Genomic DNA, 13,689 nt, shown 5'->3' with positions numbered 1-13,689 from the left:
GAATAGAATAGTGTCCAAATATACTCATACATTTTTTCTCATTTAAATTTCAACAGAGAAAGGATACTTTTTCAACAAAATAATTTGGGAACAATGAGATACTCCTATTGAAAAAATAACCTTAGGTCTTACCTCACACCATACACAAATATTAATTTGAGTTGAAAGTTAAAACTTAACAGAAATTAAAAAATGGCAGAAACATAGGAAAATTTTTGAACACTTGGCTTAAGGACTTTTTTTACATAGAACAAAAAGAATGAATTAAAAATTGATAAAATGAATTTTATCAACATGAAAAATGACTGCTCTTCAAAGACACCATAAAGAAAAAGGAAAGGGCAGCCACAAACTGTGAGAAAATACTTGCAATATACACGCCTGACAATTGATGTATATGTAGAACATATACAGAAATTATCCAACCAGCCGATGAGCACTTGAAAAGCCACTCGGCATCATTAGTCATCAGTGCAACGTGTATTAAATATAAAATGAGACACCACTACTTACCCAATGGAATGGCTAAAGTTAAAAAGATAGAAATGTCAAATATTCCTGTGAACACGGATGAGGTGGAATATTCATGTACCTCAAATGGAAAAGTAGCAGGTAAAATGTACTTGAAAAACAGTTTAGTGGTATCTTATGAACTTACACAGGAACTTTATATAAAATTGAGCAGTTTCTTCCTTAAGTGCTTATTTACCCAAGAGAAATGAAATCAAATATTTTAACTTAGGAGAAAATGGTTCTTGTTAATGTGTGCAACTATATATATATATATATAAAATTATATAGTGGAGGAAAAAAATACAGTGGTGTGTGTTTGTGGGTGTGTGTGTGTGTGTGTTCCTTTTATGAATACTTTTTGCTCTTTTCTTAAGTGATATTTCAACAAGAGGTACATTTTCTTTCATGATGAGTTATCAAGCATAAACAGGAGAAGGCAGGAAGAATAGAACAACCTGTCGTCATTTTAATCCAGGGAAAATGAAATATAGTGACTGGACAGCACACAACAACAATGCCTCCAAAACCAAAAAAACAAACCCCGCTGCCCTAGAGTCAATTCCAACTCACAGCGACTCTGCAGGACAGAGTAGAACTGCCCCGTAGCGTTTCCAAGGAGCACCTGGTGGATTCAAACTGCTGACCTCTTGGTTAGCAGCCGTAGTACTTAACCACTATTGCACCAGGGTTTCCACACACATAAATAAAATATATGTCTATAATAGGTAAATCTGCACCTGAGTTGTGCCTTTGCTGACCTTGATCTTCTCATAATTCAAATTCATCTAAGTTAAGAAGTTTTGGGAACTGGACTGATGAGGTATAATTCCCCTCTGATATAAGTATCTTGTCGAGATCAAAGGTGGAGTTGTGGTTTGTCTAAAAAGGGATGGCTTTTCAACTGCAATTACTTCTGATATAGGACAGAACACCTATATAACTCAATGTTTGGATCAGGACAAGAAAAACAATTCTTGCTTTTAAACAGGCAGAATTTAGAACAGCAATTGCTCTTAAAAGTATTACAAGGTCCACTGGAGTAAAAAAGATGCCTGAAAAGAAGAGAAAAAAAATCAGATAGTTCATTTTTGTGGTGATACCAGTTTCTTCTGACCCACTTTTTCTTCTGACCCTAACCACTCAGAGTTAGGTCAGGTCTCAAAGATAAAGAGCACAATCCTCCAGAGTCCATGTCTCCTCAAGACCTCAGATATCAGCTGCAAGCTAGGGGGTCTGCAGCCCCCTCACATCTGACCTGTTAACTCCCACAGCTCCCTGAGGTTTGAGAATTTGCTAAAATGACACACAGGAATCAATTCCAATTTCATTACGGCAAAAAAGGATCAAAATGAAGAGACATATAAGGAAAGATCTGGACATGTCATTGACTGCTAACCTAAGGGATGCCAGTTTAAACCCACCTAGCAGCTCCTGGAAGAAAGGCCTGGCAAACTGCTTCCATAAACATCACAGTCAACAAAACCATGTGGAGTAGTTTTACTCCGTAAGACATGGAGTTGCCATGAGTTAGAGTCAAATGGACGGTTTTTTGAGGGGAGGTTCAAAACTCAGTTTGTCTACATGGTCACTGTGGTGGGGAACCTGGGCATGATTGTGATCATCAGGATCAACCCCAAACGCCACACCCCCATGTTCTTTTTCCTCAGTCACTTGTCTTTTGTTGATTTCTGCTACTCCACTATAGTTACACCCAAACTATTAGAAAACTTGGTTGTGGGAGACAGAACCATCTCCTTCACAGAGTGCATCATGCAGTTCTTCTTGGCTTGTGTATTTGCAGTTGCAGAAACATTCATGTTGGCAGTGATGGCCTATGACTGTTTTGTGGCAGTTTGTAACCCCCTGCTTTACACCGTCGTCATGTCCCAAAAGCTCTGGGCATCATTAGTCGGTGGGCCCTATGCATGGGGTGTAGTTGCTTCCCTGACACTCACTTATTTTCTCCTGACATTATCCTTTTGTGGCTCTACCATCATAAATAACTTTGTCTGTGAGCACTCGGTTATTGTTTCTGTCTCCTGCTCTGATCCCTGTATCATCCAGGTGCTTTGTTTTCTCTTTGCCATATTCAATGAGGTCAGCAACCTGGTGATTATCTTCGCTACACTTTTCATTTCTGTAACTGTCATAAAAATGCCTTCCAATGGGGGGCGCCAAAAAATCTTCTCCACCTATGCCTCCCACTTGACCGCCATCGCCATTTTCCATGAGACTGTCCTGTTCCTGTATTGTGTACCCCACTCCAAAACCTCATGGCTCATAGTCAAAGTAGAATCTGTGTTTTATACAGTGGTCATCCCCATGCCAAACCCCCTGATCTACAAACAAAGATGTGAAGGAAACTGTCAGAAAGTTCATGAGCCACCTAACACAATCTTGAAGATTTATGTATTTTTCTGGAAAGAGTTTGCTTTATGATGTTAAAAATCATTCAATGTTTCTAGAAGAGATGGTAATTCAAATTATTTAGTCAATTTACCCATCTGATTTTTTAAATCTATTGCAGCATACCAGTTATCTAATAATTTGATTTTTAGTCATTTCAATCTTTACTAAAATAGGTTTGAATCATACGTGAAGTGAATCAAGCATAGTGGATTGAATAGCATCTCCCCCCAAAATACTCATACCCACCTAGAACTTCAGAATATAACCTTTTTGGAGACAGATTCTTTGCAGACGTAGTTAAGGATTAACATAAATTCATATTTTCTTAACACTAAAACCCATTGCCTCAGAATTAATTTCCACTCAAAGAGACCTTGTAGGACAGAGTAGAGCTACCCCATAGGAATTCCAAGGCTGTAATCTTTATGGAAGCTGACTGCCACATCTTTTTCCTGTGGAGCAGCTGGTGGGTTTGAACAGCCACCTTTAGGTTAGCAGCCAAATTCTTAACCACTGTGCCACCAGGACTCCTACATGCTCTCTTAGGGCAGGCTATGAATCCAGTAAGTCTCATTATGAGAACCAGACAAGGACACAGAGTCACACAGAGAAGAAAGCCATGTAGAGATGAAGGCAGGACTTGGAGTTACGCTACTACAAGCCCAGGAATACAAGGACCGATGGGAAGCTGGAAGAGTCAAGGAAGGATTTCCTTCTAGGGTCTTTAGAGGGACCATGTCCCTGCCATTACCTTCATTTCAAACATTTGGCCTCCAGAACTGTAAGCAAATAAATTTCTGTTCTTTTAAGCCACCAAGTTTGTGGTAATTTCTTGTGGTAGCCCTAAGAATCTAATATTTAACAAGTAAACATTGAATCATAAAACTCAAATTGTTTGACACACATATTAGCATGGTACATGATTAAAAAACAAACAGCAACAACAACAGCAGCAAAATTCTTCAATCCTCTTTAAACAATGTGCATGTCAAAGTTACAGAAAATTCTGAAAAATTATAGCTGACTAGGATTTTGGAGCCCTGGTGACACAGTGGTTAAGAGCTACAGCTGCTAACCTAAAGGTCAGCAGTTTGCATCCACCAACCGCTCCTTGGAGACCCTACGGGGCAGTTTTACTCTGTCCTATAGGGCTGCTGAGTCAGAATCAACTTGACACCAATGGTTTGGTTTGGTTTATGGAGGAGTATGCATGTAGGAGAATTACCACTAAGAGCCTGGAGGCACTATCTCTAAACTCCAACCAAGTTCTTTCTTTCTTTCTTCCTAAGGCCTCATATATGTTTGTTATTGTACAGGAAGTGATGGTAAACATGATACCACCAAGTGTGAAGAAAAAATGTTGATTTCTATGTGAAGGTCCTGATGGGTAACCAAGGTAACAAAAGTGAAAAAAAAGTCATAGTTAAGAATCTCACAAATCTCAGCCTGTTACGTCAAACACTCTCCTTCCTCATGCCAATAGCCTCTTAGTAACAACATTTTAGAGAAAATAATCTGCGGCTAAACAACAAGGGGTCTTACGTTGATATCAATCTTCCGTGTATCATACCAAGGAGCACATAGAAAGAGACAGAAGAGCAGAAAACGGACAGGTAGAAGCAAACATAAAATGATCAGCATGATAGACGCTAAAAAATGTGTTGAATTAATGGATGAATGAGTTCAATCTACTATTCTATTCTCATTTCTAGCATCCTGTTAAGTATACAGAAGACAGGGGAAAAAAAAAATACTGGATCTTACCATCTTACCAACATGATTTTAGCACTTAGCAGTGGTTTTTACACTTTAAAGTTCCTATGTGTCACCCAAGTTCCTTCTTAAATGTGGATACTGTTGAGTCCCATTCCTAGGAATTCTGATCTCAGAAGTTTTGGGGGCCTAGAAGACTAGAATCCTAGGCAATTTTATTACAGATGTGGTAAGAACCTTTGATGTGAGAAATCCTGCTTTAGCTTAAAAAACAACCAAAACCCAGTGCTGTCGAGTCCTAATTCCATAGGACATTTAGTAATGTGCAAATAAAGGCTGGTAGTCAACTTCGTGCTACAACTTTTCTATGTGATTACAAGGAAATTCCAGTCTTTGACGATGGTACAAAGAACCTGGCTCTTGTCTTAGTTAATTGGCTTGAGGCATAGTTGCTAGTGATTCCCCAGAGTTGGAGTCCCAACGGCTGTAGAGGTAGATGTAATCGCTGCGGTGTTCCCAAAATACTCAGCTTACAGTGGTGGCCTGTTTCTCTGCAGCAGGTGAGTTGCCTCAGGTTTTTTGTTTTTTTGTTTTTTTTTTTAATGAAATAGTGAAAATATTATTTCCCTGATATGATAATAGGACGTCCTTTGATTTTTTTTCCAATGTTAAGTCACTAAAACTGTTAAGTCTATGCCCAATCATATTAAGGAAAGAACTTAATAATCATGGACATATTTGGCTTTATTATCCATTGACAGGCATTTCACAAAGAATAGAATAAATTTTTTACTTGAAAATGGATATTTTCCCATATCCTCTTTATATGCACCTTAAATTGGTATGTAAACTTTTTAGAAGAAAGAATTGACTAAGCAAGCTGCAATTCATATGCAAACATAACTTTCTGGTTAGTCCTGTTGTAACTCTAATTTGATAAATCTTGGAACCTCTAAAATATATACATATACACATGTACACATGTGTGCATATGTGCATGTATGCATGTGTGTATTATGAATGCATATGCATACTTACACATCTATGTGTCTGTTGTCATCAAGTCGATTGCAACTCTTAGCGACCATATGGTAGAGAGCAGAACTCCCCATATGGTTTCCAAAGTTGTAAATCCTTATGGAAGCTGACTACAACACCTTTCTCCCTCCAGAAGCTGGGGGTTTGAACTGCCAGCCTTTCAGCTTTAACCACCACTCCACCCAAACCAAAACCAAACCCGTTCGCATCAAGTTGGTTTGGACTAATATTGACCCAATAGGACAGAGTAGAACTGTCCCATAGGTTTCTAAGGAGTAGCTACTGGGTTTGTACTGCTGATCTTTTTGGTTAGCAGCCAAACTCCTAACCACTACTCCACCAAGGCTCCTCATGTATGTATAATGCCTGGGCTATGATAGAAGCTAAGCTTTAACTGATAAATTAAGCCATAAACCCTAATAGAGTGGGTATACCTCTCAGGTCAAAAGGAAGTCATTGCCCTCTTTAGCCTCAACCACTGGGCAACTAAGCAATTCAACAGAAGTAGTAGCCCTCACGGATTAAAAAGTGCTAATGAGATCTCGACGGCAGTGGGTTTTGGTTTTGGAATGAGATCACTCTGCTTTCTTCTTAGGTTGTCTGGTATCTTATTTTAAACTTAGAAGTATATTCCTTTAAATATTTTATTTAATTTGAGTATATAGGCAAAAAAACGCAGCAGCATATTTTGTTTCTCGAGGCAAAAATTTTACATTTTTTTCACAGAATCTCACTAGCTTATGTGCTGTAGGTATGTGAAAAAGTTTGCTCAGTACCAGTTATGTGTGTTTGATGCTACTATCTAATGTGCGCATCCAAGGATAAAGTTAACTCGTGTGTCAGTATAACTCCTATACACTCAATATCATAAGTACTTATAGGAAACCCATATTCCAATATCCCAAAAGACAATGGAAATGCTTTGACATTTTAGACATCAGCTTGGTTTGGTATACACATTGCAGTTATTTGGGTGAGGCATTTTCTACATGGAGAGAACTAGTTCCAATAACTGTTTCTTCATGTTATCTTTTCTCTACCAGAACAAATCATAACACATTTGTCATTCACTCCCCACATCTTCTCTTTTGGCAGGAACAACTCTCTCTTCTCATCTCTTTCCATTGAAAGGAAGTGTGACAATGGCTGAAAGAAACCTGAGTGTGGAGACAACCTTTGCCCTCTTGGGATTCACAGATTACCCAGAGCTTTTCAGATCCCTCTCTTCCTTGTGTTTCTGATCACATACATTGTCACCGTGGTAGGGAATCTTGGGATGATAGTGATCATCAAGATTAACCCCAAATCTCACACCCCCATGTACTTTTTCTTTAGTCACCTTTCTTTTGTTGATTTTTGTTACTCCTCTATCGTTACTCCAAAGCTACTTGAAAACTTGGTCATGGCAGACAAAAGCATCTTCTACTTTAGCTGTATGCTCCAGTTCTTCTTGTCCTGTACTGCAGTGGTGACTGAGTCCTTCCTGCTGGCAGTGATGGCCTATGACCACTTAGTGGCCATCTGCAATCCTCTGCTCTATACAGTGGCCATGTCACAAAGACTCTGTGCCCTGCTGGTGGCTGGCTCATATCTGTGGGGGATGTTTGGCCCGTTGGTACTCCTTTGCTATGCTCTCCTTCTAGACTTTTCTGGTCACAATGTAATCAACCACTTTTTCTGTGAGTATACTGCTCTCATAGCTGTCTCTAGTTCTGATATACACATTCCCCAAAGTCTGCTTTTTGGGTTTGCCACCTTCAATGAGGTGAGTACACTACTAATCATTCTTACTTCGTATGTTTTTATTTTTGTGACTGTACTAAAAATCCAATCTGCCAGTGGACGTCGCAAAGCCTTCTTTCTCCACCTGTGCCTCCCACCTGACTGCCATCACCATCTTCCACGGGACCATCCTTTCCCTCTACTGTGTGCCTAACTCCAAAAACTCTCAGCAGACAAAGTGGCCTCTGTATTCTACACAGTGGTTAACCCCATGCTGAACCCCCTCATCTATAGCCTGAGGAACAAAGATGTGAAGGTTGCCTTCTGGAAATTAATGGACACAAAAGTCCTCTTTCGCTGACCCAATCACAAAACATGAACTTTGGTATGATACAGCAAGTGGGTATGACTAGTCCCAATCTCTGAACAAAGTGTTTCAAGAAGTAGCCTACTCGGTGAGCTACTTTTTATAAAATTAACAATTTTACTGCATGTTTTAACACACCCATGAGTTTCTGTAGAATTTCTCTGGATCCCAAAGCTCCTTCATGCTTAGAACAATGATTCCACATAGCATCATTATTAGTAGATTGTAACAGTTATTTAATGACTGTGCTATGTTTTCCAATTCTGTATGCTCTTCCTTCACTTGTGATTCCTTTGCAGGTTTTCCAGATTAATTTATATTGACCAACAATGCAGGTTTCTAATTCCGTAAAAATATCTAAGCAACTTGAGTGTGAAGTTAAATTTAAACAACACAAAAAGTCGTCCATCAAATCATCTTGCCATGCATGTCTGACATAAATTAAAAGTGTTCTGCCGCTTTCAGTATCAGTGTTTCTTACATTGAATTCTCAAGATGTGCCCAATGTCCATGGCTGTCAATATTGAGTCTGATTTTCAAAATCCATAGGTGGTTTAAGATGTTGTTGTTGTTAGGTGCCGTCGAGTGGGTTGAACTCATAGCAAAGCTGTGCACAACAGAACAAAGCACTGCCCAGTCCTGCACCACCCTTACAGTCTTTGTTATGCTTGAGCCCACTGTTGCACCCACTGTGTCAATCCACCTCGTTGACGGTGTTCCTCTTTTCCACTGACCCTGTACTTTACCAAGCATGATGTCCTTCTCCAGAGATTGATCCCTCCTGGCAACATGTCCAAAGTGTGTAAGACCCAGTCTCTCCATCCTTGCTTCTAAGGAGCATTCTGGTTTTACTACTTCCAAGATAGATTTGTTCATTCTTTTGGCAGTCCATGGTATATTCAATATTCTTCCCCAACAACACAATTCCAAGGCTTTAATTTTTCTCCCATCTTCCTTATTCATTATCCAGCTTTCACATGCATATGATGAAAATACCATGGCTTGGGTCAGACACACCTTAATCTTTGAGGGGAGGTCTTTGCTTTTCAACATTTTTAAGAAGTCCTTTGCAGCAGATTTGCCCAGTGCAATATAACTTTTGATTTTTTGACTGCTGCTTCCATGGGTGTTGATTGTGGATCCAAGTAAAATGAAATCCTTGACAACTTCAATATTTTCTCTATCATGATGTTGTTTTTTGGTTTAGTTGTGAGGATTTTTGTTTTCTTTATGTTGAGGTGCAATCCATACTGAAGGCTGTGGTCTTTGATCTTCCTCAGTAAGTGCTTCCAGTCCTGTTCACTTTCAGCAAACAAGGTTGTGTCATTTGCGTAAGGCAGGTTGTTAATGAGTCTTCCTGCAATCCTGATGCCTTGTTCTTCTTCCTATAGTCCAATTTTTCAGATTATTTGCTCAGCATACAGATTAAGTAGGTATGGTGATAGGATACAACCCTGACACACACCTTTTCTGACTTTAAACCACACAGTATCCCCTTGTTCTTTCGGAACAACTGCCTCTTGATCTATGTTCAGGTTCCTCATGGGCACAATTAAGTGTTCTGGAATTCCCATGGTTTGCAATGTTGTCCATAATTTGTTATGATCCACACAGTCGAATGCCTTTGCATAATCAATAAAACACAGGTAAACATCCTTCTGGTATTCTCTGCTTTCAGCCAGAATTCTTCTGACATCAGCAATGATATCCCTCGTTCCATGTCCTCTTCTGAATCCGGCCTGAATTTCTGGAGGTTCCCTGTCAATATACTGCTGCAGCCAGTTTTGAATGATTGTCAGGAAAATTTTGCTTGCATGTGAGATTCATGGTATTGTTCTATAATTTCTGCATTCAGTTGGGTCACCTTTCTTGGGAATAGGCATAAATATGGATCTCCTCCAGTCAGTTGGCCAGGAAATTGTCTTCCATATTTCTTGGCATAGACGAGTGAGCACTTCCAGTGCTGCATCTGTTTGTTGAAACATCTCAATTGATATTCCATCAATTTTTGGAGCCTTGTTTGTCACCAATGCCTTCAGAGCAGCTTGGACTTCTTCCTTCAGCACCATCAGTTCCTGATTTTATGCTACCTCTTGTAATGGTTGAACATCATTGACTAATTCTCTTTGTTATAGTGACTCTATATTCCTTCCATCTTCTTTTGATGCTTCCTGTGTTGTCTAATATTCTCCCCATAGAATCCTTCACTATTGCAACTCCAGGCTTCAATTTTTTCTTCAGTTCTTTCAGCTTGAGAAATGCCAAGCATGTTCTCTCATTTTGGTTTTCTATCTCCAGTTCTTTTCACGTGTTTTTATAATACTTTGTCTTCTTGAGCCTTCCTTTGAAATCTTCCATGCGATTCTTTTAATTCATCGTTTTCCTTTTGCTTTAGCTGCTTGACATTCGAGAGCAAGTTTCAGAGTCTCCTCTGACATCCATCTTGGTCTTTTCTTTCTTTTGTGTCTTTTCAATGACCTCTTGCTTCTTTCATGTATGATGTCCTTCCACAACTCGTCTGATTTTTGGTCATTAGTGTTCAACACGTCTACTCTATTTTTTAGATGGTCTCTGAACTCAGGTGGAATATACTCAAGGTCATATTTTGGCTCTTGTGGACTTGCTCTGATTCTCTACTATTTCAGCTTGAACTTGCACATAAGTCATTGATGTTCTGTTCCATGGTCGGCCCCTGGCCTTGTTCTGACTGATGATATTGAGCCATTTCCATAGTCTCTTTCCACAGATATAGTCGATTTGATTCCTGTGTGTTCCATCTTGAGAGGTCCGCGTGTATAGTCACTGTTTATGTTGGTGATAATTGCAATGAAGAAGTCGTTGGTGTTGCAAAATTCTATCATTTGACCTCCGGCATTGTTTCTATCACCAAGGCCATTTTCCCAACTACCGATCCTTCATCTTTGTTTCATATTCCAATCACCAGTAAATATCAATGCATCCTGATTGCATGTTCAATTTCAGACTGCAGAAACTGATAAAAACCTTCAGTTTCTTCATCTTTGGCCTTAGTGGTTGGTGTGTAAAATTTGAATAATAATCATATTAACTGGTTTTCCTTGTAGGCATATGGATATTATCCTATCACTGACAGCGTTATACTTCAAGATAGATCTTGAAAATTTCTTTTTGACAATGAATGCAACACCATTCTTCATGTTGTCATTCCTGGCATAGTAGCCTATATGATTGTCCAATTCAAAATGGCCAATACCAGTCCATTTTAGCTCATTAATGCCTAGGATATTGATGTTTATGCATTCCTTTTCTTTTTTGACCATTTCCAATTTTCCTAGATTCATACTTCCTACATTTCAGGTTCTGATTATTAATGGATGTTTGCAGCTGTTTCTTCTCATTTGGAGTCATGTCACTTCAGAAAATGAAGGTCCTGAAAGCTTTATTCCATCCATGTCATTAAGGTCAATTCTACTTTGAGGAGGTAGCTCTTCTCCAGTCACCTTTCCAGTGACTTGCAAACCCGGAGGGCTCATCTTCCAGCACTATATCAGACAATGTTCCACTGCTATTCATAAGGCTTTCACTGGCTCATTCTTTTCAGAAGTAGACTGCCAGTTCCTTTTTCCTAGTCTGTCTTAGTCCGGAAGCTCAGCTGAAACCTGTCTGTCATGGGTAACCCTGCTGGTATCTGAATACTGGTGCACAGCTTCCAGCATCACAGCAATGCACAAGCCCCCACAGTATGGCAAACTGACATGTGTGTGGGAGTGGTTTAGGATATTACATACTTAACACGTTTTTTTTATAATGAGTGTAAAAGCTATAGGACACAGTCTGATATATAATAGATATTCATCTTCATGATTTTTTAGAATTATGGTTTAGGATATCACATACTTTGCCCATAATTCTAAAATATCATGAAGATGAATATCTATTATATGTCAGACTGTGTCCTATATTTTTTGCACTCACTATAAAAAAAAATTACTTCCATTCTACTAATTGAAATTTTATATTATTAACCATCTCATTTTACTGATGAGGAAGTCAAGGCTCAGAAATATTTAAAGTTTTCCAAGATTATCTGGGTTAATAAATAACGACATAACCCAAAACCTCTTACTTTCCAGTCATTTCAGGCTCATGGGAAAGCTGTGTTACAGAGTAGAACATCTCCAGAGGGATTTATTGGCTGTAATCTTTATAGAAGCAGACCGCTAAACTTTTCTTCATCAGCCCCTCCGTGTGGGTTCGAACCACCAACCTTATGTTTAGTAGTCGAGTGCAAACTGCTTGTGCCACCCAGAGACCTAATAAATAACAATGATGTGACTTTTTAAAAATAATTGTACCATCAGTATTCTATCCTGCCATGCTTGCTTCTTTAGGTTATTGGCTATACTCTTTCTCAAAAACAGTAAATATGATTTTTTAAAAATAATTCTTTCTCTAAATTATAGACTTTTAAGACAGTTATTTCCTGTTTTGTCGGAGTAATTTAGAAGCTAGTGATTAAGTGAAACAATTGAATCACCAGTAAATTTCCCATGTCTAATTCACTACTTTCAATGTCATTACAAAAATTATTATGATAAGCAACAAAATAACTATCATTATCAACATTGTCGTGGGTTGAGTTTTGTCCCCCAAAATATGTGTCAACTTAGTTAGGCCATGATTCCCAGTATTGTGTGGTTGTCCTCCATTTTGTGTTAGTAATTTTCCTGTGTGTTGTAAATCCTAATCTCTGCCTGTGGTTAATGAGGCAAGATTAGATTATGTTGAAGAGGATAAGGGTAGGATTGTAACACCATTACTAAGATCACCTTCCTGATCCAAGGTCAAAGGAGTTTCCCTGGGGCATGGCCTGCACCACCTTTTGTTTTACATAAGATAAAAGGAAAGGGAAGAAGCAGGGAGTGGGATTTTATACCACCAAGAAAGCAGAGTCCAGATTGAAGCTCTTAACACAGGGAAAGATTGCGGACCAGGGCCTCCTTCCAGAGCCAACAGAGAGAGAATGCCTTCCCCTGGAGCTGATGTCCTGAATTTGGACTTGCAGCCTACTACACTGTGAGAGAATAAATTTTTGTGTTAAAGCCATCCACTTGTGGTATTTCTGTTATAAGCAGCACTAGATAACAAAGACAGACATCATGTGTTTGTTTTTTTTTTTCCAATTATTTTCTATATACATTATGTAGGTGATAAATTTTTTATATACCCATTTTTTTAAACTATTAAACATACAAATAGGAAAGGAAAGCATTTATATTACAGTAAAATGGTCCTTACTCAGTAACTGATATTTTGAATCCCAGAGATCATGGTGGAATGATATAAGTGGTTGGAAAGAAGTAGGAGATGTGTCAGAAACCATATGGGGATTGGCAAATGGGTGATGAGGGAGGTCTCAAGCATTTCTGGGCTTCAGTGAACAACTAACTTCATAGATATAAAGGGTATAATGAGATTAATCTTTATGAACCTAACATTATTGAGAAGAGTCTGTGAATATTGAGAGGAAGATGGGTTTGAGGGTTGTTATTAGATTCGGGAATATTCTGGAGACCCCTTGTCTCTTCCTATCCTGGGCTTTAGGAGTAGAAGCCTCCTCTGAGTAGTCAGGCACTCACTTGAATTCTGTTCTACTGCAACCTGCAGGAGTTTCTCATACTCCACGTCTATTTAGGTATGGCCCAACTTTATATGAGTAGACATTTGAACCTCACTTAAAGAGAAAAGTATTGAATAAACACTGTGAAAAACAGGGACTACCTGAAATTGCCCTGGATATGAAAATCAATTTCTCATGCCTGTTGTGTTGGCGTCAAGGAATGTTATGGTGTCCTGTTTGAGATGTATCTTAAACATTTGTTCTCAGAAAAGCTGGAAATTTGATTCAGGAGGGCAAATTCTATTTATCAAAATGGCTTACTTATTAA

General features: G+C 38.8%; 1 protein-coding gene and 1 pseudogene across 1 annotated transcript; both read left to right on the top strand.

Annotated features, from left to right (window-relative positions):
* The first annotated feature begins 2,094 nt into the window (after positions 1–2,094).
* Positions 2,095–2,952, top strand: LOC135229126 (olfactory receptor 5D13-like). The gene has a single exon (XM_064278909.1). The coding sequence runs from the start codon at positions 2,095–2,097 to the stop codon at positions 2,950–2,952; it is 858 nt and encodes a 285-aa protein (XP_064134979.1).
* A 3,806-nt stretch (positions 2,953–6,758) lies between these two features.
* Positions 6,759–8,824, top strand: LOC135229125 (olfactory receptor 5D14-like; annotated as a pseudogene).
* The last annotated feature ends 4,865 nt before the right edge of the window (positions 8,825–13,689 follow it).

This window comes from Loxodonta africana, unplaced genomic scaffold, assembly GCF_030014295.1.
Source record: "Loxodonta africana isolate mLoxAfr1 unplaced genomic scaffold, mLoxAfr1.hap2 scaffold_100, whole genome shotgun sequence".
Taxonomy (NCBI): domain Eukaryota; kingdom Metazoa; phylum Chordata; class Mammalia; order Proboscidea; family Elephantidae; genus Loxodonta; species Loxodonta africana.
Note: the sequence above shows the minus strand (reverse complement) of the source record. Positions and strands in the feature narration are given on the sequence as shown.

Excerpts from the sequence above, each read along its gene's own strand:
- LOC135229126 (XM_064278909.1), top strand. The coding sequence starts at position 2,095 with ATGGTCACTGTGGTGGGGAACCTGGGCATGATTGTGATCATCAGGATC.